The sequence below is a fragment of the Dermatophagoides pteronyssinus genome, unplaced genomic scaffold, assembly GCF_027571235.1.
Source record: "Dermatophagoides pteronyssinus isolate colony J.1.1.1.1 unplaced genomic scaffold, Derpt_VIB-CSIC_2022.12 sq0027, whole genome shotgun sequence".
NCBI classification, from domain to species: domain Eukaryota; kingdom Metazoa; phylum Arthropoda; class Arachnida; order Sarcoptiformes; family Pyroglyphidae; genus Dermatophagoides; species Dermatophagoides pteronyssinus.
Window position 1 is genome coordinate 160231 of NW_027461551.1, and position 27463 is coordinate 187693.

The window sequence follows — 27463 nt, forward strand, 5'->3', positions numbered from 1 at the left end:
TATGAAGTTGAATGACTTATTATTCAACGTTTTCTCTATTCTCTAATATTTCTCAACAACTAAATTTTTATGAATGTAGTTAACCAGTTGCAGTTGTTGTAACCGTAGTAGTAGTAGTAGTAGTTGATTCAAAATCAATAACAATTATCGATTCAAACAAACAAACAAAAAACTTTAAACAATCCAAATAACAAACAAACCAAACAAACAAGTAGGCATTTTTTCTTTTTCTTTCTTGATTGATAGTTTTTTTATTACGTTTGTTCGTAATTTTTTAAAAATACTATCGATAGTATCGATTTTAGTTTGAAATTAATTCAAAAGAGAGACAGAGACCGAAACATTTGAATATTTTTCTTAATGTTGGCAAATTTTTCTGGTATGTGGATGTAAAATCTAAATAATGATGTAAGGAAAAGGAAGAAAAAACAAATGAAAAGAAAGGATTTATTTGTTTCCAGGTTTAGAAATAGCACATTTGGATGTATCCAAATGATAATAATAATCCTCATCATCATCATCATGGTGGTCTTTGTTTTTTTTGATTATGGAGGATGAAGGAGAGGGAAGAAATGTTCACAATATTGTGTGAAATGTTTTTTTCCCCCTCTTTAATTGATAAGTGATATCTGTTTTGGTGATTTGATCCATCGATAGTATCGATACTAGATCGAAAACAACAGCCAAATTAATTGATTAATTAGGTTATAATTTAAAAAAATTTAAAATTTTTCCACTTGGTCATCATCGTTTTTTTCTATTGAAAAAACCATGATGATGATGATAATTTTTTTGCAAAATTATTTAGGTCAAACATTGTATCATTTTCGTCTTTTTCACTTTTGTTCATCACCTTAAAATATCAAATTGAAATAAGTGAAAGTTTTTTGTATGTTTCATTGTTGTTGTTGTTGTTATTGCCTGCCATCCATCCATCAATCGATTGATTGATCGATCGATCAATCGAAGTAACCAAAAAAAAATCGATCAAAATAAAACAGCTAAAATGTGCAGGTGTAAGGTATATAATATATTTGACTGGCTTGGCTGACTGCTATATTTGGCAACATTCCACATCGGATCACCATTGGATGGATGAGAGGGATGGAGAAATTGATCTCTTGACTTCCCACACTTACTCTCACTATCAGTGGGTCAATATTTTTTTTTCGAAAAAGATTTTTTCATTTTGTCAAAATTTAATTAAAAGAAAGAAAAAAATTTGGTGGCAAGAGAAAGTGAAGGGAAAGCCACTGCAGTGTGTCATTTTTGATTTTTTCGATTTTCGATCAATGTTTTTCTCGTTGTTGATGATGATGTCATCATCTTTTTTTTTGACGTTAAGCATCAGCATTTTTTCGGGAAAATGAATCGAGTTCATTGGCCACATTGTTGTTGTTGTCGGTTTTTTTTTGGTCTAGCTTTCTAATCAATCAATCGATCGATTGATCGACAACAACAACCAAATTCGGTAGCTATCAAAAAAAACTATCGATCGATATAATCGATAGTTTATCGATTGTTGTTTTTGCTGTCTTTGTTTACTTATGTCATGTTATCGATAAACAAACAAATAAACATCGATCGATCGATCGATTGATTGATTGATGTTTGAGAATAAACAACAACAACAAAAGTGAAAACTTCTTTGAAAAAAAAAGTTTCAAATTGATCGATAAAACAACAAAAAAAAGGCGACAACAACAAACTAAAATTATCATCAAAACGACGACGACACAATAGGATTTCTTCTTCTTTTTTTTATTACTATTTTTCGAATATAATTTGTTCATTTTTTGTTTTGTTTTGTTTGTCTGCGGACAATTGTTTTTTCTCAGAAACTTTCTCTTGTTTCCATTTTGGATCAATTTTCATTTCATTTTTATCAAGGGAAAGTTGCCGAAAACAAACGAACAAACGAACAAGAGTGATGCATCGACCACCCATCCATCCAATCCATTCATTCAGATATTTTAAGTAACAAAAAACGAAACTAAACTAAAAAAAAGTTCAAAGATTCATCATTTTGTTTGGATCTATTTCACCAAAACGAACGAAAAAAAGATGAAATTATTTCGCCAATCAACCAAATTAATATCCAATAATAATATATATTTAGGATCGATATCTGATCGATTATTGGATCCAACCAATTTATCCATCAGAGATCATAGCAATTAAATGATTGATAATGATCATTATCATCATCATGATTTTTTTTATTTGCTACTAATAATTTTCAATCACTAAACATCATCCATTCATTCAGGTTGTTTTGTTTCGTTTCGTTTCAAACTAAAAGCTGGCCTGGTTTGTTGTTACATTCATTCATTCATTCATTTGGTCACACAAATCATTAACCGAAAAAAAATTACAAACATTTTTTATCATCATCATTTTTACCTGAAAGGAAGAAAAAAAACTTGTTGCCCGTTTAAAAACTGTTTTTTTCACCATATAATCATAACTAAAAGATATTTTTACCCCGTCGAATAACATCATCATCATCTAGAAAACGAAAATGAATAACTTTATACCACCAGCGATAGATAAATATCTGGAGCGAAGAAAGTATTTTTTCCAACAAAAAAAACAACACCACGTAACGATAAAATGGAGGTAATAAATGAATGAAATTCACTTTCGTTCATTCAATTTCAGGTAGTGTAAATGAATGTTTTTTTTGAAAAATAATAATGTCTATTGGAACATGTTTTTTTGGTGATGTTTTTTTTGGGCGCCCGGTTTTCAACCAAAAATGAATTAATCATTTCGAGAAAAATTAAAGCCAGGTAGATGTTACAAGAAGAGGGGAAAAAATTTTATTTGATTTTGAATTTTTTCGGGAATTTTTTTTTCCTGGGAATTTTCTCATTTTGTTGCCATTATTGAACACAAGAGGTCATTGGTGGTCATCATTACCATCAAATACCATTTTTGTTCATAATTTATTCGGGTTTTTTTTCTCCATTTCTCTTTCATTTCTAAAATGGTATTTGATGATGAAGAAAAACAACAACAACATTTACAGACGTTTGTCTTGAATCTAAAATTAGACATTTTTTGAACACACTTAATATCGGTTAGGTATAGATTATTATTACAAGGGTAGTCTAATCTGATCTGATTTCATTCGAAAAGTAACATACAAAGTGAATCCATCATCGATATGAATTTTCTAGAAATTTTTCTCTCTCTCTCTTTCTCTAAAAGTTTTTCCCACCGGTGAATGAAAAAAACATCCTGATTTGATTATTTTATCCAGAAATAATAATATTTTTGCGTTTCTCTCAAATCAAAGACAACCGGTGTGTGTGTGTGTGCATCGATATAACAATAACCATAAATTGTCCAATCAGGTAATCAATCAATCAATCAGACAAAAAAAAAACGAAAAAAAATCTAGATCTAGATTCGGACATCAATTGTATTTCGAGAAAAGAAATTTGATATCTTTGGTTACTTTCCCCTCTTGCTGTGTGTATATTCAGGTTATGAATTATGACAGGCCAATAAAAATTTGTTGCTTTTTCCATTGTTTCTTTGAAATCAAAAGTGAAAATCATAATAAAAATTTTCATTTTTTTTAAAGATCGATAAATACGGACAAGGAACTTTCTTTCTTTTGTGTGATCGATTGTGTTGTTCACTCCTGCCGGTTTTGTCGATTGAATTGGTCGAAACAAACAAACAAACAAATTATTAAACACTGATTAAATTGAACCAGGTTGATCGGTCGGAAACCATTCCCGGAAACATTTTTCTTTGTTATAAACATTGCTTATTGTTTTCAGTTTTAAATATCGATCAAATCAATATGATCGATATGGTATTTTGACTGCCGGTTGGTTGGTTGGTTGTTTTGCTGCTATCTTCCTCCCCTTATAAGGTTCAAATAGGTTATCTCTCTTGTACATTATGATTATAACTAACTAAATAACCGAATTTTCACTGAGCAAGGTAGAAATAGTTGGAAAAAGCTAACTAACTATACATTATCGATTAAGGGATAATCTTTATTCAAATTGAAAATATCTAAATAATATCATACATTTTCCTTGCAAATAATCATCATTGTTATTATGATTATTATCGAGAGAAAAAATAATTATGATTATCATTTTTAACAACAAGGAAAACAACAATTAAAAACAATATTGGAAAATGTTTACTTTTGTTTTTTGTTTTTCAACTATTTTTACTCAATTGACTAATCAATGGATGTTTTCATTTCTTCTGTCATATATGAAACGACAAGGCAAAACAAAACAAAACAAAAATCAAATTTCTTTTGAATCAAATCAATAAAAACAAAAACAAAAAACAAAAAAACGAAAGAAAATGATTATGAAAATCATGAAACATGCAATCCAATTTAATAATAACCGATAAACATGCAATGCTTCCGTTAATTTCATGTGTGTGTTTTAAACGTCATCATCATCATCATCGTTTGGATGATAAGATCTAGAACACTTTTCAACAGCGGCAGCAATAATTTTTTTTAATATTACCAATTCGTGATTACATCACCATCAATGACATATATCACATGCGATTAGATAAAAAAGAAAAATAAAAATATCGTATTTTAAAAGTGAAAGATAATTGATAACAGAAAGAAATTTTCTGGAAAAACTTCTGGATTTGCACAACATCAACGAAAAACCAAATTTGCATTCAAAATTTCTCACACTGTTATTTTATTTTTGCAAAAAAAATTACTTTATTATCTTACATCATCGTTGATGTCGTTTTTTTAAGTGCATCCACCATTCAATCCAATACAGCATTTATGCACGAGGAAGTCAGAATTTTACTTTCGTTTTTTTTCTTTAAAAAAATGGATAATATTTTTAAATCTGACAAATGAAAAATTTCACCTGTATCATGTTTTCGATGTTGGTGACATTATCATCATCATCATTGTTATTATCACCATCATCATCATCATTATCGGACATTGATCGTTCGGTTTGTACCTGGTCAACAAAAAAAAAAAATCTGAACCAGGCTAATGGCTTATTCAATTTTTGATTGTGATAAAATATTTTTCACTTTAGTTCATATTTTGTTCGTCGTTGTTCACGTGTTATTGATGAATTTCATTTTGATTCAAGTGATGAATTTGTTTTTGTTTTTTTTTCTAGGGAAATTTCTCGAAAAACAACTGAAAAAATTTGGCCCAAAAAACCTTATTTACATATTTCACATGATGATTATGATTATGAGGATTAATATGATAATTGATATTCATCATTTAAGAGAATTAAGATTCACCAAATGAAAGTTCAAATTTCTAAATTGATTTGAACCTCGATTTTTTGTTGTTGTTGAATGTAATTGAAATGGAATGAGAACTTCATTTAATAATGATGACCTAGCAGCAGTGTTTAAATATTTTTTCATAAATTTACACGTGTTTGTGTGTGATTGTGATGCTAATTATGCACGTGTCCTATATGATTAGATTAATTAGTGGTTTTTTGGCTTTGTTTTTTTTTAATGAAGATGAAGATGATAATCACCTGTTGTATTGCTATATGGATTTCAATGATGAAAATTGAATAAACATTTTTTTTTGTTCAACGAAATGAATCTCAAAAAAACCCAGAAAAACAAACATCGTCACGATTGACCGAATAATAGCAGATGTATTATATGCAATATTGATTGATTGATTGATCGATCAGTTCTGTTTTGATGTTGATATTGATATTTTAAAAGTCAAATGACAGCCATCAACAACAGAGAAAAAAAAAGTTGTACAAGGTTTTTAGGTCAGATTTTGTAAAAAATTTTTCTCCGAAATTTCAATTTCAATCAAAACCCTCGACAATTTATCGATTCGATCGATTGATTTGGATTCGTTTGTTTATATGAAAAGGTCAAGTTGATATGATCTTAATACAGGTAATTTTCGAAGAACAGCTTTATTCTTATCAACAAATCATCATCAGTATGATTGATTGATACAAATGATGATAACGTCATTAAAAAACATCACCTGGATTCTATTTTAATCATAAAAATGTCATCATTTTTTTTTTTTGATTTGTCACATGTACTGATCACCTGATGAATGTTTTTTTAAATTTTTTAAAAAATGTTAATGATAATATCACCTGTTGATTTGTTATCACCAAAGAAAGAAACACACCGATGTTATCATCATCACCAAAGAAACAAAAAATGGGCCACGAATTTTTTCATCTGATAACCTTAATGATGATGATGATTATGTCAGGTAAATCATGATTATGTCCGTTTTTTTCATTGATTGCAAACAATCGATAGTGTGGATGACCACCATCATCGATATGATGGCACGATATTTGTTTGTTTGACATTTTTTTTTCGCTTTCGTTCGTTCACTTTCGTTTGTTTTCAATTTTCATTTTCATTTTCATTTCATCATCATCATTAATTTTTCTTCTCCATGACAATATTGTTTTCGTTCGGTCGGTCGGTCGGTTATTATTATTTTTTTTTCGGGTAAAACATTTTACCTAAATTTGGAAAGAAAACGAAAATAAAAAAACGGGACCCGTTTTTTTTTACTTTCTTCAAATAAACGAAACGAAACGAGACTATATTTTGTCATCGTTTGTCGGTCGGTGACTTATCATCACGATGATGATGATCGTTGTTGTTGTTGTTGTCGTCATTGTCACAGTCTATCGAAGTCGCAACAACAACAACAAATTTGTCGTCGACATAAAAATCATCACCATTTTTTTCAAACTATAGTTTGGTTACCAGCAGAAAATTTCGGTCATATCACATTTCGCCGGCCGACAAAATGATTTCATTTTTCATTCGACTGACATATAGTGTGGATTACATTTTTTTGGCAAAATTCGCACAATGACAATGGCCAGAAAAAAATTGTTAAAATTCAGAAAAAAAAATGTTGATCGCAATTAGAAACCATGAAAAATAAATAAAGGAAAATCATCGTTCCGTTAATCTCATTTTTCACATTGAAAAGTTAATTTTGAATTTGAAATTCGTATTCGAACGAAAGAAAAATCTGATAAAAGAAAAAATTTTCTATTTTGGTTACCAAATTCTTTCGCCCAGTAATTCACACTGAGATCTATCTCATATAAAAGTAATCGAGTTAATTGGTCTAATTTGGTCAGTCTAGTTGAAGATGATTATCCTCGGATCATTTTTTTCCACGAAGGTTTAGGTCATCATTCGGTTGCTTAATTTTTCGGATGAGAAACGACAAAACAAAAAACCGAAAAAACTGTCTCTCTAGCTACTGTTTACCATGATAATCGACGACTCTGAAGATTTTGAAGATTACAATTTCAAATTAAGATTTTTAAAAATGAAAAATCATTTCGGCCAGTAGCCAAACACAAAATGATTATAATTGGTTGAAAACAAAAAAAATTTCCAATTAATCTTGAGAAATATGAAATGAAATTCTCATTATCATTTCATCATCACTGCAAAAAAAACTACATAAAGTTACTCGTCTTCCTTCTTATCTTCTTCTATTCAGATTTTAATCTTAATTCATATTTTCATATATGAAAGTAATAAAGATATCATAGTGGCCATCCATATAGTTTTTTTACAGAAAGTTTTCCGAAAACTCTAAAAAAATTTGCTAGCAATTGTTTATAGCGAAATTTTCAACAAAAAATAAAAATTCACATAATTTAAATAACAATCAAAAAAGAAAAAACAATAACCGTTTAAAAAAACAACTCTTTCGGTTCGGTTTCGGTTGGTTTGGTCAAAAAACAAAACGAAAATCAACTCAACAAGCGCGAAAGAAAATCGGGAAAAATAATAAAAATTTTGAATTGAAAAAATTTTCATTTTTGCATGCTGCTTTTCGCTGTTTATTTGCCTAACAAATTGAATCTAGATCATCATCATCATTGAAAATACCAAACAAAAAACGGATTCGTTTTTGTTTCATTCAATTTTGAATGGAATGTTCTTTTTTTCACTTTCTCCACACATGATGGATGTGTGTATTGTTTGTTTTGCTTTGCTTTGTTTTTGTTTTTTGTTTCGGTTTGATTTTATACCAGAAAGAGGAAAAAGGAAATCCGGTAAAGTTTTGCATTGTTGTTTCGAGAAATTTTTTCGGGAAAAAAAATTTCCGAAAAATTTTCTTGTGGATGATCATTTTATCATTTCAAACAAACAAAAAAAAATTATTAATCCCCTGATAGTTACACAAGTGTTTACGATATTTATAGATCAAAAAATCAAAAATCAAATCGAAAAAAATGCTTAGTTAACCCGGTCACCAGGGATAATCATCATCATAAATATAATCCTCGAATAGAAATATTTTAGATATGATAATTATAATGTAGTGAAATAATAAACTGAAAACAAAACTGATCTGATAAAAAATGAATTTTCAATTCAAACTTTCTCTGGTCTCTTCGTCCCGAAAACATAATGAAAATTCAATTATCAATCGAAACGATGAAAAATTCATTAATATGGCCTACAGGTCAATGTTGTTGTATAATAATCATCAGATTGATCGAATGAATAATCGATTTCATTGAGCGAATGTGAATGAATCAAGATGAAGATGAAACAAGTGAAAAGTGAAAACAAAATCTAATTTCGGACATTTTTTTGATCTAGTTTTTTTTCAGTTTTCAAGTTTTAAGTGGGGGAAAAAATCGTTTAAAATAAATTTTTTATTTATTTTTAAATTTTCTAAATTTCAGATGTGAAAAATAACAACAACATTATCATCATATCAAGCAAAACAAAAAAAGTAATCAATCAATTTTTCGGTTGCAAATTAAAATTAGATCGTTTGTTTTACCAGGTAAATCAGGTATTTTTATTTGTATCACTTTTTTTTATCTGTCTACTATAATTGAAAGTGATGATTTTCATTGAGGAAGAAAGTAACAACAACAACAACAACAATAATAATAATTAGCTGAAAATTGAATGTGCAAGCAAGTCAAAAGTGTCTTGTCAAAGTATGTTTTTAACACTTTTTATTCCCTTCACTTTACTTTTTCCAATTAAGATGATTGAATTCATTCATAATAAGAAGTTAGCTCAGTTTGTTAGTTTGTCAGTCTCGTTTTTTTTGTTCGGTTGAATATCCGATGTTTATAATAATGATGATGGGAACAAATTATCACCATTATTCGTGTTTTGTCATCGATTTTTTGTTCTCAAATAATTATCTTACATTGTTTTTTTGTTGTTACTATTTCTACCTTTGTTGTTGTTAACAAACAATCAAACATCATCACCATTCATTCATTATTATTCACTGAATTAACTCTTGCACTAGAGATTAATAACTCCTGTGTGTAACTTTTTTTTAATTACATTTCCAGAAAAAAAAACGAGACAAAACGATTGTTTCATTGCAGACAAAAAAACGAAAAATCAATAATGATCGATAATGTCGCTGATGATGCTGGTGTGTGTGAAAATCGTATCAATCATTTTGTTTTGTTTTTTTCCGTGTTTAATCAACGGATTTAATTTTAGTTAAGCTACCATTTTTGTTTGACAACGACGATTATTGAGTTGTTTACAACTAAATTTAAAGAAATAAAAATAGTATTTGTTTATGGTAATTTTCAAAACAATTTATTGATTGATCGGATCGAATTGAATTTGTATTTGATCAAAAATAGATCAAAACTGACCACAAACAATCAATGTCTATTGTTTTGATTTTGTTCTGGTTTCCTTTTTCTTTGTTTTGTTTTGTTTAATTTAATCTTTATCGAAATTCATTTTTCGTCGTCTTCGTTTACTTCCTTTTTTTAGGTTTTGATTGATTGGATTTGATTGATTGACCAATTTTTCTTCGTCGAGAACAGCAGCCACATAATAATTAATAAGTTTTTGTTTTTGTTTACATCCCTATTGTGTTATTATCATCAGTTATAGCAGAGGGAAAAATATGTGAAACATTTAATCCCATTGATTGCTTGCTTGCTTATTCACTTGAATGATTCTTTTCAAATCAATCAATCAATCAATCAGACAAACAAAAACGAAAACTAAAACAAAAAAAAACATCTGACATTTGTAATGCGATTATCTCTTGAATGAACAAGTATGAAATTTCCGGCGTTTTAAATTTAAATTTTTTTTTTTGGATAAAAAAGAGAGCGAAGATTCGGATAGAAAGATGGCGCCACCCGTTTCAAAAAAAACATACTCTCGATTTTTTTAAAATCTTGCCGCGCAATTAATTTTACGGTTATTTTGATTTGGAAAAATTTTTTTCCTTACCAAAATTAAAGGTGAAAGTAATGTGTGTGTGTATACAGACAAACAACAACGATACAACATCCATCATCATAATGATCATTGTTGATGACAAACATTTTATCCAAATAAAAAATGATTGGCATGCCATTAGGCGCGTGGGTGTATTTGTTTTTTATGTAATGCATGTTATGCATATTAACCATGCATGACTATCATTCGGTTATTTGGTCATCATTTAGCATCGGTTTCATTTTTGAAAACAAAAAATCATTGTGTGATCCTTGTTTATTTAACGAAATTTTTTTTGATGTCCAAAATTCCTTCATTCATTCAACTTTCAAACACCGTTGATGAAAAAAATTCAATCAAACTAGATTATCACCACTACCACCACTATTTCCACTACCAGGACAGCTCAGCAGAAAAAAAATGATCATCAAGTCAGTCAGTCGGTCGATCATTCGGTTGGTCGGCTGTCAGATGATAATCATTATTCGGGTAAATACGGTGTGTGTGTGTGTAGATGTCGAAATAGAAATTAGGTCAATATATAACCAGAAAACAAACGAAAAAAATGTTTAGCTATTGGGCAAAAACAACCGACAACAAAAAATTGATAGTTTTTTTTTGTTGTTGTTGTTCTCCACACATCCATGATTGGAATTTATGGAATGAATCAAACGATCGATCGACCAAGTTGGACATCGTAGCTAGCCAAATTTTTGTTTTTCTCTAAAATAACCAATATTCAGGCCAAATCATCATTCATTCATTCAGCACTGGTTTTTTTCTCTCATTCAAAATGAAAAATTTTTAATTTAAACGAAAAGATGATGAAATATAAATGCATAAATGTAATAAGTGAGGAAAATTATTATTTAGTTATTATATTTTGAATGAGTAAATAATAACTATAGTAAAACGAAAAAAAAACCCGATAACCGAATTGTAATTAGCACAAACACACAGACGGGTAAAAGGAAAGTCTCTCTTCATTTTTATTCGGGTAAATTTCTGGTAAAGAGTTAAAGAGAGAGAGGGAGAGAAAATGGTTTTCTCTTTTGATAAAATCGGTAAAATCGCAAGAGAGAGAGAGAAGGAAAAATTGAGAAGAAAAAATTGCCAACCATTTTCTTCCATCGGGTATTATTTGAATAATTTTTTTATTTAAAAAAGATCCAAGAGAAAAAAAAAGAGCCAAAAAAGGGAGAGAGAATGATGCACAAGAACGAGAACGAAAAACAAGAGAATATATTTTTTTTTCGTTTCATTTCAAGCTTTAGTTCACACACACAGTTTAGTTTACCGAAATACCGACACACACCCATGGGTTATGTTATGTAATGTCGTTTTTCACCAAATAACAACCACCACCACCAATAATAACGGCAGTGTACAACTAGTTTACCATCCTGATGATGATGATGATGATTTAGTTGTTTTTTTTCTACAAAAAAAAATATTATGACCAAGCCAGTTTAGAAGTTAGTTTTTTTCACCTAAAAAAAATACCCGGTATCAGAAAAGGTAAAACCGTAAGACGATAACTTCCATCATCAACTTGAAGAAAAATTTGAAACAACGTTGCTTGCTTGCTTGCTTGCTTGGAAAACATCTTGTTTTTTTCTCTCGTTGTGCGTGTTTGTTTGTGTGAACATACGATCCTCATCACATCAGCATTTCTTCTCTTCCAAAAACAAAAAATTCAAATTCAATTCATTCATTGATCAATCGTTCACGAGTGTGTTTCATCACGGCAATATTCGGTTGATGATAATGATGATGATGATCGATTCAATTGATTGATTTTTCTTCTTCTTCTGTTTGTTTTGAATACAGCCAAGAAGAATGTGAAAAAAAATTCTCAGTGTTATTTGTTTTAATTAAAATTCTTTGATTCTTTGTTTTGAAAATATTATTATTATTTGAATTTGAATTGAACTTTATTCTGTGTTTGGTTTTGGTGTGTGCGTCTGGTCTGTGTGATGAATTTGAATTTTTTCAGATTTTTGTTTCTTCAAAAATATTCTTCCGTTTAACGTTGATTGTTTGTGAATTTTGTTTTTGTTTTTTTTCAGCCGATTTAACACCTTTTCATAAAGGTTTGTAAAGATTGATTGCCTTGGATGATGATTTTTTTAAAATTAAATTTCAATCAAATTAGGATCAACAAATCAAGAATGACAACTGAAAATAGAACGAAATTAACATTGAAAACATCGTTATCATCAACATTATCATCATTCAAATCCAAATCATCATTATCATCAGATAAAATGGCAACAACAACAAAATCCTTATTAATGACGAGGCATATGATAATATCGATATTGTTAACAATAATTATCCATTATATTCTATTGATAGAATGTAGTGGATATGGCGGCGGCGGTGGTGGAGGTGGTTATGGACATGTTGAATATGCACGACCAGTAAAAATAATAGTAAAACATATAGCCAAACATGTACCATATCCAAAACCATATCCAGTTTATAAAAAAGTATATGTACCAAAACCATATCCAATATTTAAACCATTACCGGTTGCAAAATTTGTACCAAAACATGTTATTGTACCGGTAACTAAATATGTTTATGCACCATATCCAGTATTGAAACCAATACCGGTTGCTAAACCATTTCCAGTACCAAAACCAATGCCGGTACCTGTTCCGGTTAAGGTAAGTTGAAACATTAAACATTTTTCCTGAAACAAACACATATATCAATTACTTACTTACTTATTTTGACAGTAAGCTTTCAATTATTTCAAAAATATTTTAATAAGTCTATGAAGAGAGAATAACGGTAATTTTTGTTTGTTTGTTTGATCAAAAAACTAAATTTAGATTTAGAAGCAAAACTCTGATTTGATATTTCAAACTAAACTAACTAATAATAATTTGATTCGAAAGTTATTTTTTTATCATCATCATTTTGATTTTAGTTATCTAATACTACTACCACTACTGATGATTAAAAATTTAGTTGGGTAAAAAAAAGTAGTAGTAGCTAGTTATCTAAATACCAATCTTAATCACTAATCAGGCTAATCATTAATCAGGAAAAAAAGATTACCAATTTGAATAATAATAATCAAAAATTTTTCTCCACATTCAATCAAATCATTGAATAAAATCAGATCAAATCAGATGAGTGAAATGAATTTATTTTCATTTTTTTCCATATCTTCAGGCGATTTTAGATCCCTTTATCAAACTTTCGGGTTTTTTTTACGAAAACAAAAAATTTGAAGTGGAAAAAATTTTTCTTCGGGGGCAATATTTTTCGGTTTCATTTCATTCCATTGCATTCATTTCATCAATCGATTGAAAGCTGATTTGAAATGGAAAAATAAAAACTTGCCAAAAAAAACAGTGAAAAAAAAAGAAATGTTCAGTTTTTTTTCTTTTCTCATTTCGTCTTGATGGCGATGGTGGAAAATCCTCCAATGTTGTTGATGATGTATATCTATAGTGTGTGTTTGTGTCCAAAAATAGTGTCAAAAAAAATAAATAAATAAATGAAATGAAAATAACCAAAGAAAAAAGCTTACCATTTTTTTTCTTTTTGGCTGTTGTTTATTTTCATTGATGGTTGGTTGTTTCAATCATCATCAATGCAAACAAACAAACAAAAAATTGGAAGAAAAAAATGGGAAAAAATGATGATAATGTGAATGACCAATTGTAATATTTAAAGATTCGATGATGATGACCATTACCTATTGAAAATATTGAAAATCTTCGATTAATGATTGTTTCAATTCAATTGCAAATAATCATATTTTTTTTACCTGAAATCCTTGAAATCATTATCATATTGCCAGAATAAATAAACAAACAAACAATGTTTATTTGCTTAAATATTCGATGATGATGATGATGATCACCATTTTATCCATATTATCGTCTGGTGTGATGAATGGTTTTTCATAATATAATATTTTCCCCATCAATGATAGTGAAAGGAATTTGTATGAATTTTTCTTTTTTCTCTTTATTCATTTTAAACAATATATCTACCTAAATGGTCATGATTATGATCATGATGATGATGATGATCTAAATATATCGTAATGTTTGAGTGTATATAGTCAACACAATTACCACATTACCATTATAATCAGTATAATGAATGAACTAACGAAAAACGAAAAAAACGATTACGATAATCATATTCTCTCTTCTCTCACGTTATCTTTACCGTTCGTTAGATTTGATGATGATGATGATGATGCCAACTTATCTTTGGACTGGTTGTGTTATTATGATAATCATCCGAATCATCAACAACAAACGAAATCGTCATAGTCGTCTCGTTATAATTGAAAATTGGCTGCCTACTTTGGCAAATGAAAATTATTATTATCATTTTTTTTTGAATGAACGAAAAAAAACAACATACCTGGTTTCTAGATAATTATTAATTATATAATAGATGATTATGATGGTAGATTCGATTCGATTCGTTTTTTTTTGTTTACTAAAATCAAAAAATTAAGTAAGTTTCTCACAATAATCCATTTGGATAATTTAGCAATCGAAAATACCAAAAACAAGTTAAGCCATTATTATTATTATTATCATCATCATTTTTTTTCGCTTAATCAGTCAGGTTATATAGTTGTTGTTATTTGGTCAATCGATTTCGATAGGTCATTCATTCATTATATGATTTAGGGAAAATCAAGTTGGTAAGAAAGAAGAAAAAAACGAAATAAGTAAGTAGAAAAACGACGACGATGATGATGATGCTTTTTTGGATATTTCGTGTTTTGGTTTCTTGTTTATTCAACCAAAATTTGGGTCAGTCAGGCTACGATCATCATCATCATCATTGTTGTTGTTGTTGTTGTCATGAACATTTTTTTTTATTTATCTCTGGTCATTCAGATCTCTGATTTACTCTCTGAATTCACTTTTCATCATCATAATCATAATCATCAAAAAATGATGATTTTCTTTTCGAAAAAAAACATCCAAAATAATAATAATAATAATAATAATAATAATAATAATAATAATAATAATAATAATAATAATAATAATAATAATAATAATAATAATAATAATAATAATAATAATGATAATTCGAAAAAAATGTTTAGGTAAAATACGCCTACGGCCAATTTTTTAATTCGAATCATTTTGATCATCAAAACATTCGAATCTATTTTCACTTGATCGGTCCAATTCGGTGAATTTGATTAGGGATTTTTTTTTGGCATTCGAATCGAATGTTTTTGGTTATTTTCATTCGAATTCATTTTCATAATTTACATAACATTATTCTTTTCTCTTTGATGCGATACTAATCTGGTTTGTCATTTATTCATTCATTTTCTTTATTCAAAAAAAAGGTACCAAAACCATATATAGTACATGTACCAAAACATGTACCAGTTGCAAAACCATATCCGGTACCAGTACCGGTAAAAGTTCCAAAACCAATTGTTGTACCTGTTATGAAACATGTACCATATCCTGTACCAAAACCTGTTCATAAAATTATACCTGTCTATAAAGAAGTACCATATATTGTTAAAAAACATGTACCAGTTTTGTAAGTATATTTTTTTTCATTCGTTTGTTTATTATGGAAAATAATAATTTCAATTTCATCATTACAGAGTCGAACATCATTATAAAGAAGTCAAAGTACCATTGAAACATTATGGTGGCTATTAAGAACAAAACAAAAAAAAAAAGATACTAATTACTAAATAACAAACTATAATAATGAAGCAAACAACAAAAAAAAAAAATCCTCTCTTTCCAATCAATTCACATGAATGGTTGGATATGAGAGGATGATCAATCAATCAATTAAATAGTCAACTAATCATCATCATCTTTATCATCATCATCTTCATCATACTGCTGTTATACACATCATTACGTCCTGCCACTCATTATCGTTCATTATCATCATTTTTTTGCGAAATAAATTTTTGGATTTTACTCAGAATTCACTACAGAATCTAGAATAGAATGTTTGGTAAGTGTAGTGTGAATGATGATGATGATTTGATCATTGTTTCTCCTTTCCAAAAAATTTTAGAAAACCGATTCTGATTAAAACAATAATATTTGCTGCATCTCATCATTTCATCACTTCATCTCATTTTTTTCTATAAATCACATTGTTTATGGGCATAAATCTTATCGAATTATGATTAGGATGCTCATCGAATCATCATCATTATCATTTTTTTTTTCAATGAAAATCTGATTTATTCTGGATTACTCGCCATTTGAATCCACACATCATCCTTATCATCATTCGGAGAACAATCAACACCACAGACACTGTTTTGTTTTCATTTTTTTTCATTATGTTTTTTTTTGTCATTGCTTGAAATTGAAATTGTTTTGGCTTTAGATATTATTATTTACATCCATCATCCATTCATTCATTCATTCATTCGATACAAAACAAACTGAATTTCATTTATGATGAAACACCAATTTGATTCTGATTGGTTTGGTACCTGTAGGTATCATTTTAATTTAATTTCTTTTTCTTTTTCTTTTTTTGCTATGCTATGATATGCTTTCACATTCCATTTTTAGATTCATTCATACAGCAACAATCACTTACTATTTTCCATTCAATTCAATACCTCTTCTGTCTCTTTCGACATACCACTCACGATTATTCAACTAAAATATAAACTCTATTGAACCGTTCAATTTTACTACATACCATACCATACCCGACAAGACAATTTCGTGAATCTTCAAAAAATATTTCTTAAGAAAAATTAATCGAAAAAAACTTTGAATAGAATCAAAGTTTCATTTCAAATCTACCAGCAACTACTTAACACTTTCCCCCCGTATGTGTGATTGTCATCCATCCATCAACAACAAAACCTGGAATGATTTCTTTTTTATCATCAATTTTTTTAATCATCACTCTTTTCATTCATTCATTTTCATTTTCATCCAAACAATTCATTCATAATTGTGTGTCGTAATCCAAACAACACTATCCAATTTTGTTCTGTTAAATGTTGATTTTTATTATTAATTTTTTTATTTTATTTTTTATTTTGAAAATATTTTACTTTAAATCAATTAATTAATTAATGACAATACAAATGTCCAACAATTGTTTAGTAGAAAAAAATTCAATACCACAAAACCACACACAAAACATTACATATAAAAATGATTATTCGATTTGGTTTATCTCTTTTTTTTTCTTTCTTTGTCAATTTTTTGCTGTAATTTGTAATCTATCATCGATTATAGTCTGAATATTATTACTGAATAATATTAATGATTTTTTTTCCTAAAATTGTGTATGCAATCGATCAAAAATATTTAACGCAATTACAATTTGTACAGCGATAATTTGTATCATTTTCAGTGATGGCAAAACGTTTAATCCAATCATGTTCAGCAGCTTCCTTTAATTGCATTCGTTTTTTCGGTTGCAAAACTAATAATTTGGATATAAAATCTTTAGCTAAATCACCCATATATTCTGGAAAAGTAAATTGTAATGTAGTAATACGCTCATATGTTTTTTGTTGATCATTCGATTCGAATGGTGGACGGCCACAAAGAAATTCATAAGTCAATACACCTAAACACCATATATCAACATTATGATCATATGAATGTCGTTGAACAATTTCAGGTGGAAGATAATCGATTGTACCGCACATTGTTTGTCGTCGTTGTGATAATGTATGTACTGACCAACCAAAATCGGATATTTTCAATTCACCATGATAACCAAGTAAAATATTTTCCGGTTTTATATCACGATGAATGACTTTATTTTTATGACAGAATTTCAGTGCAGTAATCATTTGTAGGATGTACTGTATGGGGAAAAAATAATTGAAAATTTAGTGTTTTTTGTTTTCAATCAAAATCAAACTTACGGTAGCAGATTTTTGATCATCAAATCTTCCGGCTCGTTTCAATCTTTCATACAATTCACCACGTGGTGCATATTCAAGCACAAGAAATATACGTTGTTCATCATAAAAATAATCATATAAACGTAATATATTTGGATGTCGTAAACGCATTTGAATTTCAATTTCACGACGTAATTGATGTGACATATTATCTTTAAGTAACTGTTCTTTGAACAATGTTTTCAATGCAACAATGAAATGTTCTTTTCGGGTTCGTGCCAGATAAACACGGCCAAATTTTCCACGGCCAAGTGGTTTACCAATTTCATAATCATCAAGTGTAAGTTTCGATTGATGATTATAAACATCACCTTTGTTGGTGGTTGGTTTGATTGATGACATTTTTTTGTAGTGAAAACAAATTAAAAAATTCTGTTCGGTTTATATTCAAAATCTAAAATGGCGATTTAGTCAAGTTTATTTAATAAATGACAAATAGTATGGTGAACCGAAAGAATAATTATAAACAAATCGAAAAAACACCGAACACTGTTGAAAAGCGCCAAATTTAACCGTCTTTTTCATTTTACAAACATGTTCGATTCGAATTGATAACGGCAAAACGATAAGTTAGTATAAGCCTAGCCTAGGGTAGAAGCATTAGCCAACGTTAAGTATAGTTATTGAACACCAGTTTTGACTTGACCATTCCACCTATGTATTAATAGGCGAAAAATTCAAATTCTTTTTGAAAATCAACAGCCAATCAATAAAAAAAATTGGATTAAAAACAGAAATTATGATGTGTGTCTGCCAGGTATCGAACCTGGGACCTTCTGCGAACTATTTTTTTTATTCATGAAAAATAACTGGATATTATTATCATGTTAGGCAGACGCGATAACCACTACGCCACAGACACAATCGGATGAAACCGAGAACTGAAATAAAAACCAAATAAACATCGATCAATCAATCAATCAATAATCAACAAGTTGAAGAATAAAATCAGAATTTAAAATCAAAACAACAACAAAAATGAATTTTAAAAAAAAGTAATTTTATTTTATTCAATTAGAAAAAAATGTTAATTATAAATCCACAATCCAAATCAATAATTCAATATTTCTACTGTTTTTTTTTCTTCAATTTATTTATTTTAATAATTATTAATGGTTATACCCCATTTGAATCCCAAACACAAAACTCACTCCAAAAACACCAAACCTACCTTTGATGTTGTCAAATAGGAGAAAAAATCAATAAGAATTTAATTTCGTTTTTCATCGTTCGTTCATTAGCAGTTTTTTATTTCTTCTTGGTAGAATCACAATTATCACCACTACCACCACCACCATCAAGATCGTCCATACCCAATGAATCATGATAATGGGATTGAATCTGTAACAAATGTTCCTGATGATCGATACTTTTTTCATAATTTTTTAGCTAAACAAACAAACAAAACAAAAACAAAAACAACGCATCAACAATGAATTTGAACATGAAACAAAACAAAAACAAAAAAAAACGAAAATGATACCATATCCCATAATATTGTATTATAAGGCATTAATGTTATGGCCAATTGAAATAATTTATGTGCATTTAGATGATCACTACGTTCGACTGATAATGAAATTGCTCTGGAAAATAAAGAAAAAATTGTCATTTTTTGATGATTATTCATTCATTTAACATACATTTTCCAAAATTCTAAACATTGAAGACGAATTTTTCGTTCATAAACAATATAGGCAATCAATTTCCAAAGTGTTTCTTTTTTCTGTTGTTGTAAACAATCATGACAAACTTTCAATATTAACATCATATTTGTTGGATTCAAACGACAAATTTCGATAAGAAAATAAAGACGATCCATTGGTTGAATAAAATCACTGATTGTTATGACCATATGATAGATAAAAATTGGATCTCGATCACCAAATTGAAGGCAAATATGGCGTAAATTTTCATAGATAATTTTAAAATAAGTATCACAATTTGAATGACAATCCAAAAGCATTAGAAAATAACTAAAAATTGAAAAAAAATTACAAACAAAAAATATTTGACAAATATAGTTGAAACCAACTTGAACGAAAAAATTTTGGCAAAATGACCATCCTTATCATTATCATTCCATATGGAATTGATCACAGTTGTATAAATCGAATCCAAACGAAGTAAATGTTTATCATTATCATTATCGTCATCGGAGATAGTTAGGTGATTATAAAGCCTGAAGTTTACAACAACAAAGAAGGAAATTAATCTAATGGAAAAAGAACAAACAAGAAAAACCTACATGTATGATAGATAGAGGTAGATTGAATAATGTTGTTGCAATGATGATTTTGGAAATCGAAAATCAATAAAACCGAAATCCATCGATTGTTGTTGTCCAGCAATCATGGCAGGATTGTGGCCATCCGAATTGAATAAAAGTTTTTCATAAAGTCGAATAAATTGATAATCATCATCAACAACATTATGAAAATCATCTTTATAATAATAAGATAAATTTCGACGCAGAATTTCACGACATTTATCAATATTTCCCAGCCGTTTATGATAGAATGCAAGCCAATAATTAAATTTTAATTGATTTTCGATCGATGATAATTCTTCATTTGATTTTATTGATGATGATTGCTGAAAATTTTCAATCAAATTTACCATTCCAGAAGCTGTCAACATTTTGTTATCATTATTACCATCGATAATATCATTGGTTTTCAAATCAATTTCAAATAAATGTAAAATTTGTAAATCATTTAGCAGATGAATATTTCGATTTTGATCAGCGAAAATAAAAGCAAGATAATTATCAAGATCATCTTCATCATCTTCTTGATCACCATAATCTTCACTACTATCATCATCGTTGATTGTTTTGATAAGCATTCGATTTAGATTGGTTAGATTTAAACGTAACGCAAAACAACTATCCATAGGATTTGGACATGAACATTTTGAAATATAATCATTATTATTATCGTTCGAACAACCATCATTGTCAAGGCAACAATTACGAAGAGCACGTTTAAAAATTTTCTTAATCATTCGAAGTTCTGATCGATTAATGCCACCATTGCCATCATCATCATTATCATTAACATTATTCCATTGAAATATAATAGGTTCAGTATTCAATAATGATAAAAATTGTCCCGATTTATTTGATAAATCAAAACAATGATATGGTAAACATGAATAAAGTACAAGATGTATATAACAATGCCATGCAAATGAACGATGTTTGGCTATTATCAATAGATTAAGTCGGCCTAAATCCGACACTGATGACGATGATAATGTTGGATTAAAAATTTCATTAAAAAATTTTACCGCTTCTTGATGATGATTTAAATGAAGCATTAGATTGATACGATAAAATATCATTTCAATAATTAATAATGAACGTTTACATGAATCTTCACAATATTCAATACCATTTGGTTGTAAAAATTTTTGCAATATTTCCAACGATACGGATAATTTTTCCGAAATTTTCGTACATAGATTTAGATAACGAATCCATAATGGAAAAGTGGAACAGTTTTTCAAAATTTGTTGACAAATTTTTTTATTTTGTTCATTTGAATCATTTTCCGATAATAAACTTGATCGATTGATCCATATCAGAAGATAATGTTCATATAATTCTTCACATTTACGATTCAATTCTAATGCCCGTGTTAAGACATTTAATGCTGAATCCAAACAATAAAGGCGATCTTCATTTTTTGTTGATGTAATTTTACTCAAATGATAATAAGCAAGATTAATCCACATTTGTATATTGTTTGGATCATTTGATAATGATGATTCTAATTGAGCAGTGATTGGTATACCTTCCGGGGCAAAATAACGATAATGTATAAATGAATCGGGATCAATTTTTCGATAATCATTCACCAAACGATTCAATTTTAAATTAAATAAATTATTAAATGATAATCGATAATCAAAACGATAATGATAATCATCGAATGGAATTTTTGTTTTAAATGTTTCCAAACGATTGGCTGCCATCATCGATATATGAATCAATTCTTTTGGAAATAATCGTATCAATAAACTGGATACGGTTATTTTCGATTGATCATTCGATCGAATTGATTGAGCAAATTGTTGAGCAATTTCTTCCAAAGTTGATGATTTTTCATTCACAACCATTGTCAATTGTTTACGGCGAAGGAATTCATCCAATTTTTCGGCTAATAATCTTGGATTTTTTTTCACTTCATCTAAGGGTGGAATTTCGGCTGCGAATTCTTCCGAATATGACAAAATGTCTAATAATTTTTCACGTTGACCATAAAGATAATCTTTTTGATGTTGAAGCGAACATGTTTGATCATTACAAGAACCCATTAGATCAAAATGACAAATTCTAGCCATTGGTGATAGACCATTTGACCAAAAATCCATCATCATTGAATCCAAATCGATAGTTTCGGCAAAACGATATGAATTAAAATGACAAAGAACACTTTGATAATGTTGAAAATCCAGACCAGTACAATAACGATCCAATTGTTTGGAATCTAATTGCTGTGAACTATTTTCAGTAAAATCACTGAATGGTATTTTGAAACATTTGGATTGTAGAAATCGAGATGAACGTATAAGATTAAAATTAAAATGAACACAATGTTGAAATAGAATGAACACAGTATTGGCATTGGCAAAATTTCTTATCGATGATTGTATTCGTTTACGAAAATAAATTAATGATTGTAATCGATTTTCAGTTTGTTTTTTTCGTAATTTCTTTTTCGCTTTTGTTTGTCGAGTTGTCTTCAATTGTTCTGTTTGCTTAGGTAAAGGTTGCTTTGCTGTCGTTAGCTGATATTTTTGACCATATAATTTTTGCCCAATTCGCATACAAGCCATACGTTGTTTTCGTAATCCAATCGTGTCGATATTCAATGATCGTTTTAAAATATTCATTTCTTTTGTTGCCAATTGTAATTGTACGGCTAATAATTTATAATTTTTCTGCGCCAAAAGATATGAACGTTTCAATTTCAATAAACGATCTTTTGATTTTGTTAGTTTTGTTTTCAATGTTGTAAATTTTCGATTCAATCCATACATTGATTGCTTTTTACGTTCCATATTGGCCATTGTTTTTCGATACAAAGATTCATGTGAAATTAATGATTTTCCAAGACGATCAATATTCTTTTCGATTTTGTCTATCGTTATTTGCTATTCCATTAGCTGTGGACGATAATGATATTGATGTTGATGACGAAGAAGCTTCACGACGTTCAATTTCTTTACGTAATTTTTCATATTCTTTTTGTTGATTTTTATTCAATTTTTTTATCAATGATATATTCTTATTTGTTGTTAGGGGTGATTTTGTCGATGTTGATGGCAATTCAGATTCGGATTCATCATCATCATCCGATGATACATGAATAATTAATTGATAACGAGATAAATCCATTTTCGGTTTTAATAATTCTGTTTGATTTTTCGATACTATCGAATCAATACCATTACAATCGATTACAGATAACGGACTACCACGTTGTTGTTGTTGCAATGTAGTTGATTCTTGAACAGGATTTTCTTCAATCATTTTGGTTTTCGTCTTTTCCATCATCGAACGAATCAATTTTTCACGTAACATTTGTTCATTTAATAACCAATCAGTATTGGAATTACTGTTACTGTTGGAATTTTCAATTTCAATTTGTTGTTGCGGTTTGTCTTCATTCGATAATGATGTTGGAGTAACTTCATTATAGTCAAATAGTGGTGGTGATGGTTGTTGTTGTTGAGCACAATCTTCGATACGGCTATTATTTGAATTGAAATCCATTGGTGGTTCCGTAATCGAATCTGAACCAATATCATCATCATCACCGCCATCATCAGATGAACTAATTTGATCAAAATCAAAAGGAATTTCTGTCGTAGCCTCTGTAATTTCAGCATCATTTTGATCTAAATCTTCTTGTTGTTGTTCGGCTAAATTTAATATTTTAAATTCTTCTTTTAATTTATTATAATACTTGATTAGTTCATCGAAATCTAATTTATCAATATCGGCAAGATCGATACCATCGACAGTTAAAGTATCATCCACATCCACATCATCAGCAACAACAACCGAATCAGTAACAACATTATTCGTTGCGGATGTTTGTTTTGTATTGGTCAAATCAATTCCGTTGATTTTTCGATTAAATTTTTTTCTCTTTTTTCGACTTTGAAAATATTTTGTCGATGATGATGATGATTTATCAATGATAACATTATTTTTCGAACATTCAATTAGTTTATCGATTTCATTTTCAATTTGACTTTCACCAATCGATACAGGTGAATCGCTTTCCACACGAACATCAGCTTCTTGTATAACATTTGATGATAATATCGGTCGATAATCACAATCTTGTGTATAACGCCAATATTCTTTATTCGAATCATCATCATCATTTAGTTGGCCATCCAATTTTAAAAAACTTATATCCTTTGCTGGATCATCATTACCGTTATTATTATTATTATCATAATCATAATTATAATCATCGACCATAGTAACATCGGCAATTTCATCATCACATCTTAGTATAACTGTACCAACATTATCAACAAATGGTAAATTTGTTGATTGTTGTAGATCATCATTTCTTAATGGTATTCGATTTGCTTGTTGTTGATGATGATATTGTAGAAAATAATTCTGTAGATTCGAATAATCATTATAATTTATTGGTAATGTGGATGATGATGAAATAGCAACATGATGAGGAATAATGCCAACATTATTCATTTGGATATGGCCATTCATATTGATTGAATGATGATCATCATTATTATTGGGAAAATTTTCCAATTTTTTGCCTAAAAAATTAAATGGATCAAGAGGATTCATGTATAATCAAGAAATAATAATCGAATAATAATAATTATTATTTAAAAAAGATAACAGCAATAATTATTTGAATTTAAAAAAAAAAAATCAAAACGAAACGAAAACACGAATAAACACACACACTTGATTTTCAATCGAACATGAGCGCGCAATAAAATGTGTTCGACCATTTCGACTCAATCCATTCGAAATTGTCAAAATGGTTTTATTTTCATTTGTTTGATATTTGCAGCTAGATGGCGTGATTCATCATTTAAAAAAACATTCGAATTTTAATTTCAATTTTTCAAGAAAACAAAAATTAAAAATTTATAAAGAGATTCTGAAATTTTCTTTTTTTTCAATAAATCAAAAATCAATAATAAAAATCAATCAATATTGATTATCAGAATCACCACCACCAACATTAGTTACTGTTGCTGTTGTTACCGGTACAGCCGCTATCAATTGTACCGGTTTAAATTGTTGCTGTTGATCCAATAATAATTTTGTCTTTTGTTGACCATCTTTATTATTTTTTCCACCACAACCACCACCACCTCCTCTATTAATAATAAATGTTCGATCAACAAAATGTGGCTGTGATGATTGTGATGAGAATTGTTCATCAGCTTGAAACATACATTCAATTAATGACCAAAATAACATAATCATTATAAGCATTGCCGATATAGCCAATAATATCATTGGTATATGTTGAAATATTTTTCTTGAAAATCTTTGACAATAACTTAAAATTAAACGTTGTGTTTGTTGCTGTTCATGTGGTTGTTGTTGTTGTTGTTGTTGTTGCTGTTCATCATCATCAAATTCTTGTGATTCTTGATGTCTTTGTAAATGATGCTGTTGTTGATGATGAAATAGATTATGTACAATAAATTGTTGATCACAAATAAAAAAACAACGACGTTCTTGTTGTCTTAATAATAGATCCATACGATATTGATATGGTAATTGTTGCATCATATCAAATACTAACATATTTGATGAATGATGATTATTATCATCATCATTATCATCGTTACCAGTTTCATTCAACAATTTTTTTCGTTGTTGTAATCGTCGTTTATTAATAAAATCATTATGATAATATTGTAATAATCTTGTTATCGAACGATTTATCCACCAATCCTGTAATAATTTCTGATAAATCCATGAACATTTTTGTAAACATCCTGCATGTGTATAATGTTGATGATGATTATGATGATGATTTAGTTGTTCATAAGGCAAATTTCTTCCTGCAGAAATTTCTACAATAATAATTCCTTGATGAGATTTTTCTCCATTCGGCGACGACGACGATGATGATGATGTTTCATTATCATCTTTGTTGCCAACATCGATTTTGGAATTGTCGGATATCGATACATTTTTATTATTACCACCATCACTATTAATAATCGATGATGATGTTTCATTCGTTCGATTTTCATCAACAACAACAACATTCGATTGACATTGTACCATCATCAACAATAATATCCATCCACCGATGAAGAATTTATTTTGATTCATTTTAAAAATATGCGAAAGAGAGAGAGGAAGAAACAAACAAATCGAGCAAAAATAAAAGTCGTTAAAAATCAAAAATTCAAAATTTTAAACAAAAGAAAAAATAAAAACAAAAATTAAAAATCATTAAACTTTCGAATCAAACATTTTACAATGTTTATATAATGATTTTTTTTGTAGAAAAAACTGAAATTCGAACGAAACAAACAGAAAAATTCCATTAAAATCAAATTAAATTAGCCAATTCATCATCGATAATGATAATTGATTGAGAAAAACAAATTAATCGAATTATCAAACCAATCAAACAACTTGAGTGATTTTTCTTCTTGAAATGTTTAATTGGAAAAAACAGACATGATATTTTCAACAACAAAAAAAAATTAAATATTCAAATTAGTAGTCGTTTTGTTCATCATCGTCTGATGATTTTCAACCTGAAAGATAATCATCCTATAAAATGATGGACATTTTTTTTTCAGGAAAGCAAAGCAAAGGTGATGACATCATAATCATTATCATCATCAACGTTGATGATGGCATAATTTGTTTAAAACAATTTTTTTTCAAATTCAATTTAAGCAACGAAAAAAAACTATAACATGATGATTATGATGGATGGATGGATGAAAAAGATTTTTTAGCCACCGAAGCGTTAATTATGGACTTGAGATATCTGTATTTATCATAGTTTAGTTTAGTTTTTAAGTTTTTTGAATTTCCTGACCTTTTTTTTGCATCGACTTCTGGTGTTTTTGTTTCGTTTAAACAAATTTCAAACAGCCAAAAAGGTCACTTTTTTAAAATGTGTAGGCATTTCGATTTGAAGAAAAAAAATTAATCGATTCGAAGAATCTTTCCAACAAAAAAACCCCGATTATCTCAATATAGACGAAACAAAAAGAGGAAGAAGGCACTGAACTTGA

General features: G+C 28.7%; 4 protein-coding genes, 1 long non-coding RNA gene and 1 other non-coding gene across 8 annotated transcripts; 1 reads left to right on the forward strand and 5 right to left on the reverse strand.

The window, feature by feature from the left end:
- The first annotated feature begins 2378 nt into the window (after positions 1 to 2378).
- Positions 2379 to 17630, forward strand: LOC113793806 (uncharacterized). Of its 3 annotated transcripts, none has more exons than XR_012846906.1 (6): positions 2379 to 2661; positions 12321 to 12344; positions 12407 to 12923; positions 15605 to 15807; positions 15875 to 16242; positions 16306 to 17630. XR_012846906.1 is itself a non-coding variant. In XM_075823368.1 (3 exons), exons 2-3 carry the CDS (start codon positions 12423 to 12425, stop codon positions 15809 to 15811), a joined length of 708 nt encoding a protein of 235 aa, XP_075679483.1. In that variant the 5' UTR covers positions 11506 to 12344; positions 12407 to 12422. The 3 variants fall into 3 exon arrangements, 1 of the variants encoding a protein (XP_075679483.1); XR_012846905.1 differs by lacking the exon at positions 2379 to 2661 and having other exon boundaries at positions 11507 to 12344; positions 16306 to 16737; positions 16818 to 17630; XM_075823368.1 differs by lacking the exons at positions 2379 to 2661; positions 15875 to 16242; positions 16306 to 17630 and having other exon boundaries at positions 11506 to 12344; positions 15605 to 15811.
- LOC142645878 (uncharacterized) lies at positions 13262 to 15238 on the reverse strand. The gene is made up of 6 exons (XR_012846907.1): positions 14650 to 15238; positions 14449 to 14584; positions 14268 to 14384; positions 14039 to 14154; positions 13799 to 13966; positions 13262 to 13713 (listed from the first exon to the last, which is right to left on the reverse strand). It is a non-coding gene; the product is annotated as an uncharacterized LOC142645878 (long non-coding RNA).
- LOC113793805 (aurora kinase C-like) lies at positions 17533 to 18660 on the reverse strand. The gene is made up of 2 exons (XM_027343876.2): positions 18143 to 18660; positions 17533 to 18079 (listed from the first exon to the last, which is right to left on the reverse strand). The coding sequence occupies exons 1-2, from the start codon at positions 18521 to 18523 to the stop codon at positions 17564 to 17566; spliced, it is 897 nt and encodes a 298-aa protein (XP_027199677.1). The 5' UTR covers positions 18524 to 18660; the 3' UTR covers positions 17533 to 17563.
- Positions 18661 to 18926: 266 nt separating this feature from the next.
- On the reverse strand, positions 18927 to 19043 carry TRNAV-AAC (transfer RNA valine (anticodon AAC)). Its single transcript has 2 exons — positions 19007 to 19043; positions 18927 to 18962 (listed from the first exon to the last, which is right to left on the reverse strand). It is a non-coding gene; the product is annotated as a tRNA-Val (tRNA).
- A 121-nt stretch (positions 19044 to 19164) lies between these two features.
- LOC113793816 (uncharacterized) lies at positions 19165 to 25132 on the reverse strand. The gene is made up of 6 exons (XM_075823370.1): positions 23394 to 25132; positions 20430 to 23341; positions 20217 to 20363; positions 19825 to 20157; positions 19665 to 19767; positions 19165 to 19570 (listed from the first exon to the last, which is right to left on the reverse strand). Exons 1-6 carry the CDS (start codon positions 25020 to 25022, stop codon positions 19430 to 19432), a joined length of 5265 nt encoding a protein of 1754 aa, XP_075679485.1. The 5' UTR covers positions 25023 to 25132; the 3' UTR covers positions 19165 to 19429.
- Positions 25133 to 25267: 135 nt separating this feature from the next.
- On the reverse strand, positions 25268 to 26672 carry LOC113793811 (uncharacterized). The gene has a single exon (XM_027343881.2). It carries the CDS (start codon positions 26538 to 26540, stop codon positions 25395 to 25397), a length of 1146 nt encoding a protein of 381 aa, XP_027199682.2. The 5' UTR covers positions 26541 to 26672; the 3' UTR covers positions 25268 to 25394.
- Between the last annotated feature and the right edge of the window lie 791 nt (positions 26673 to 27463).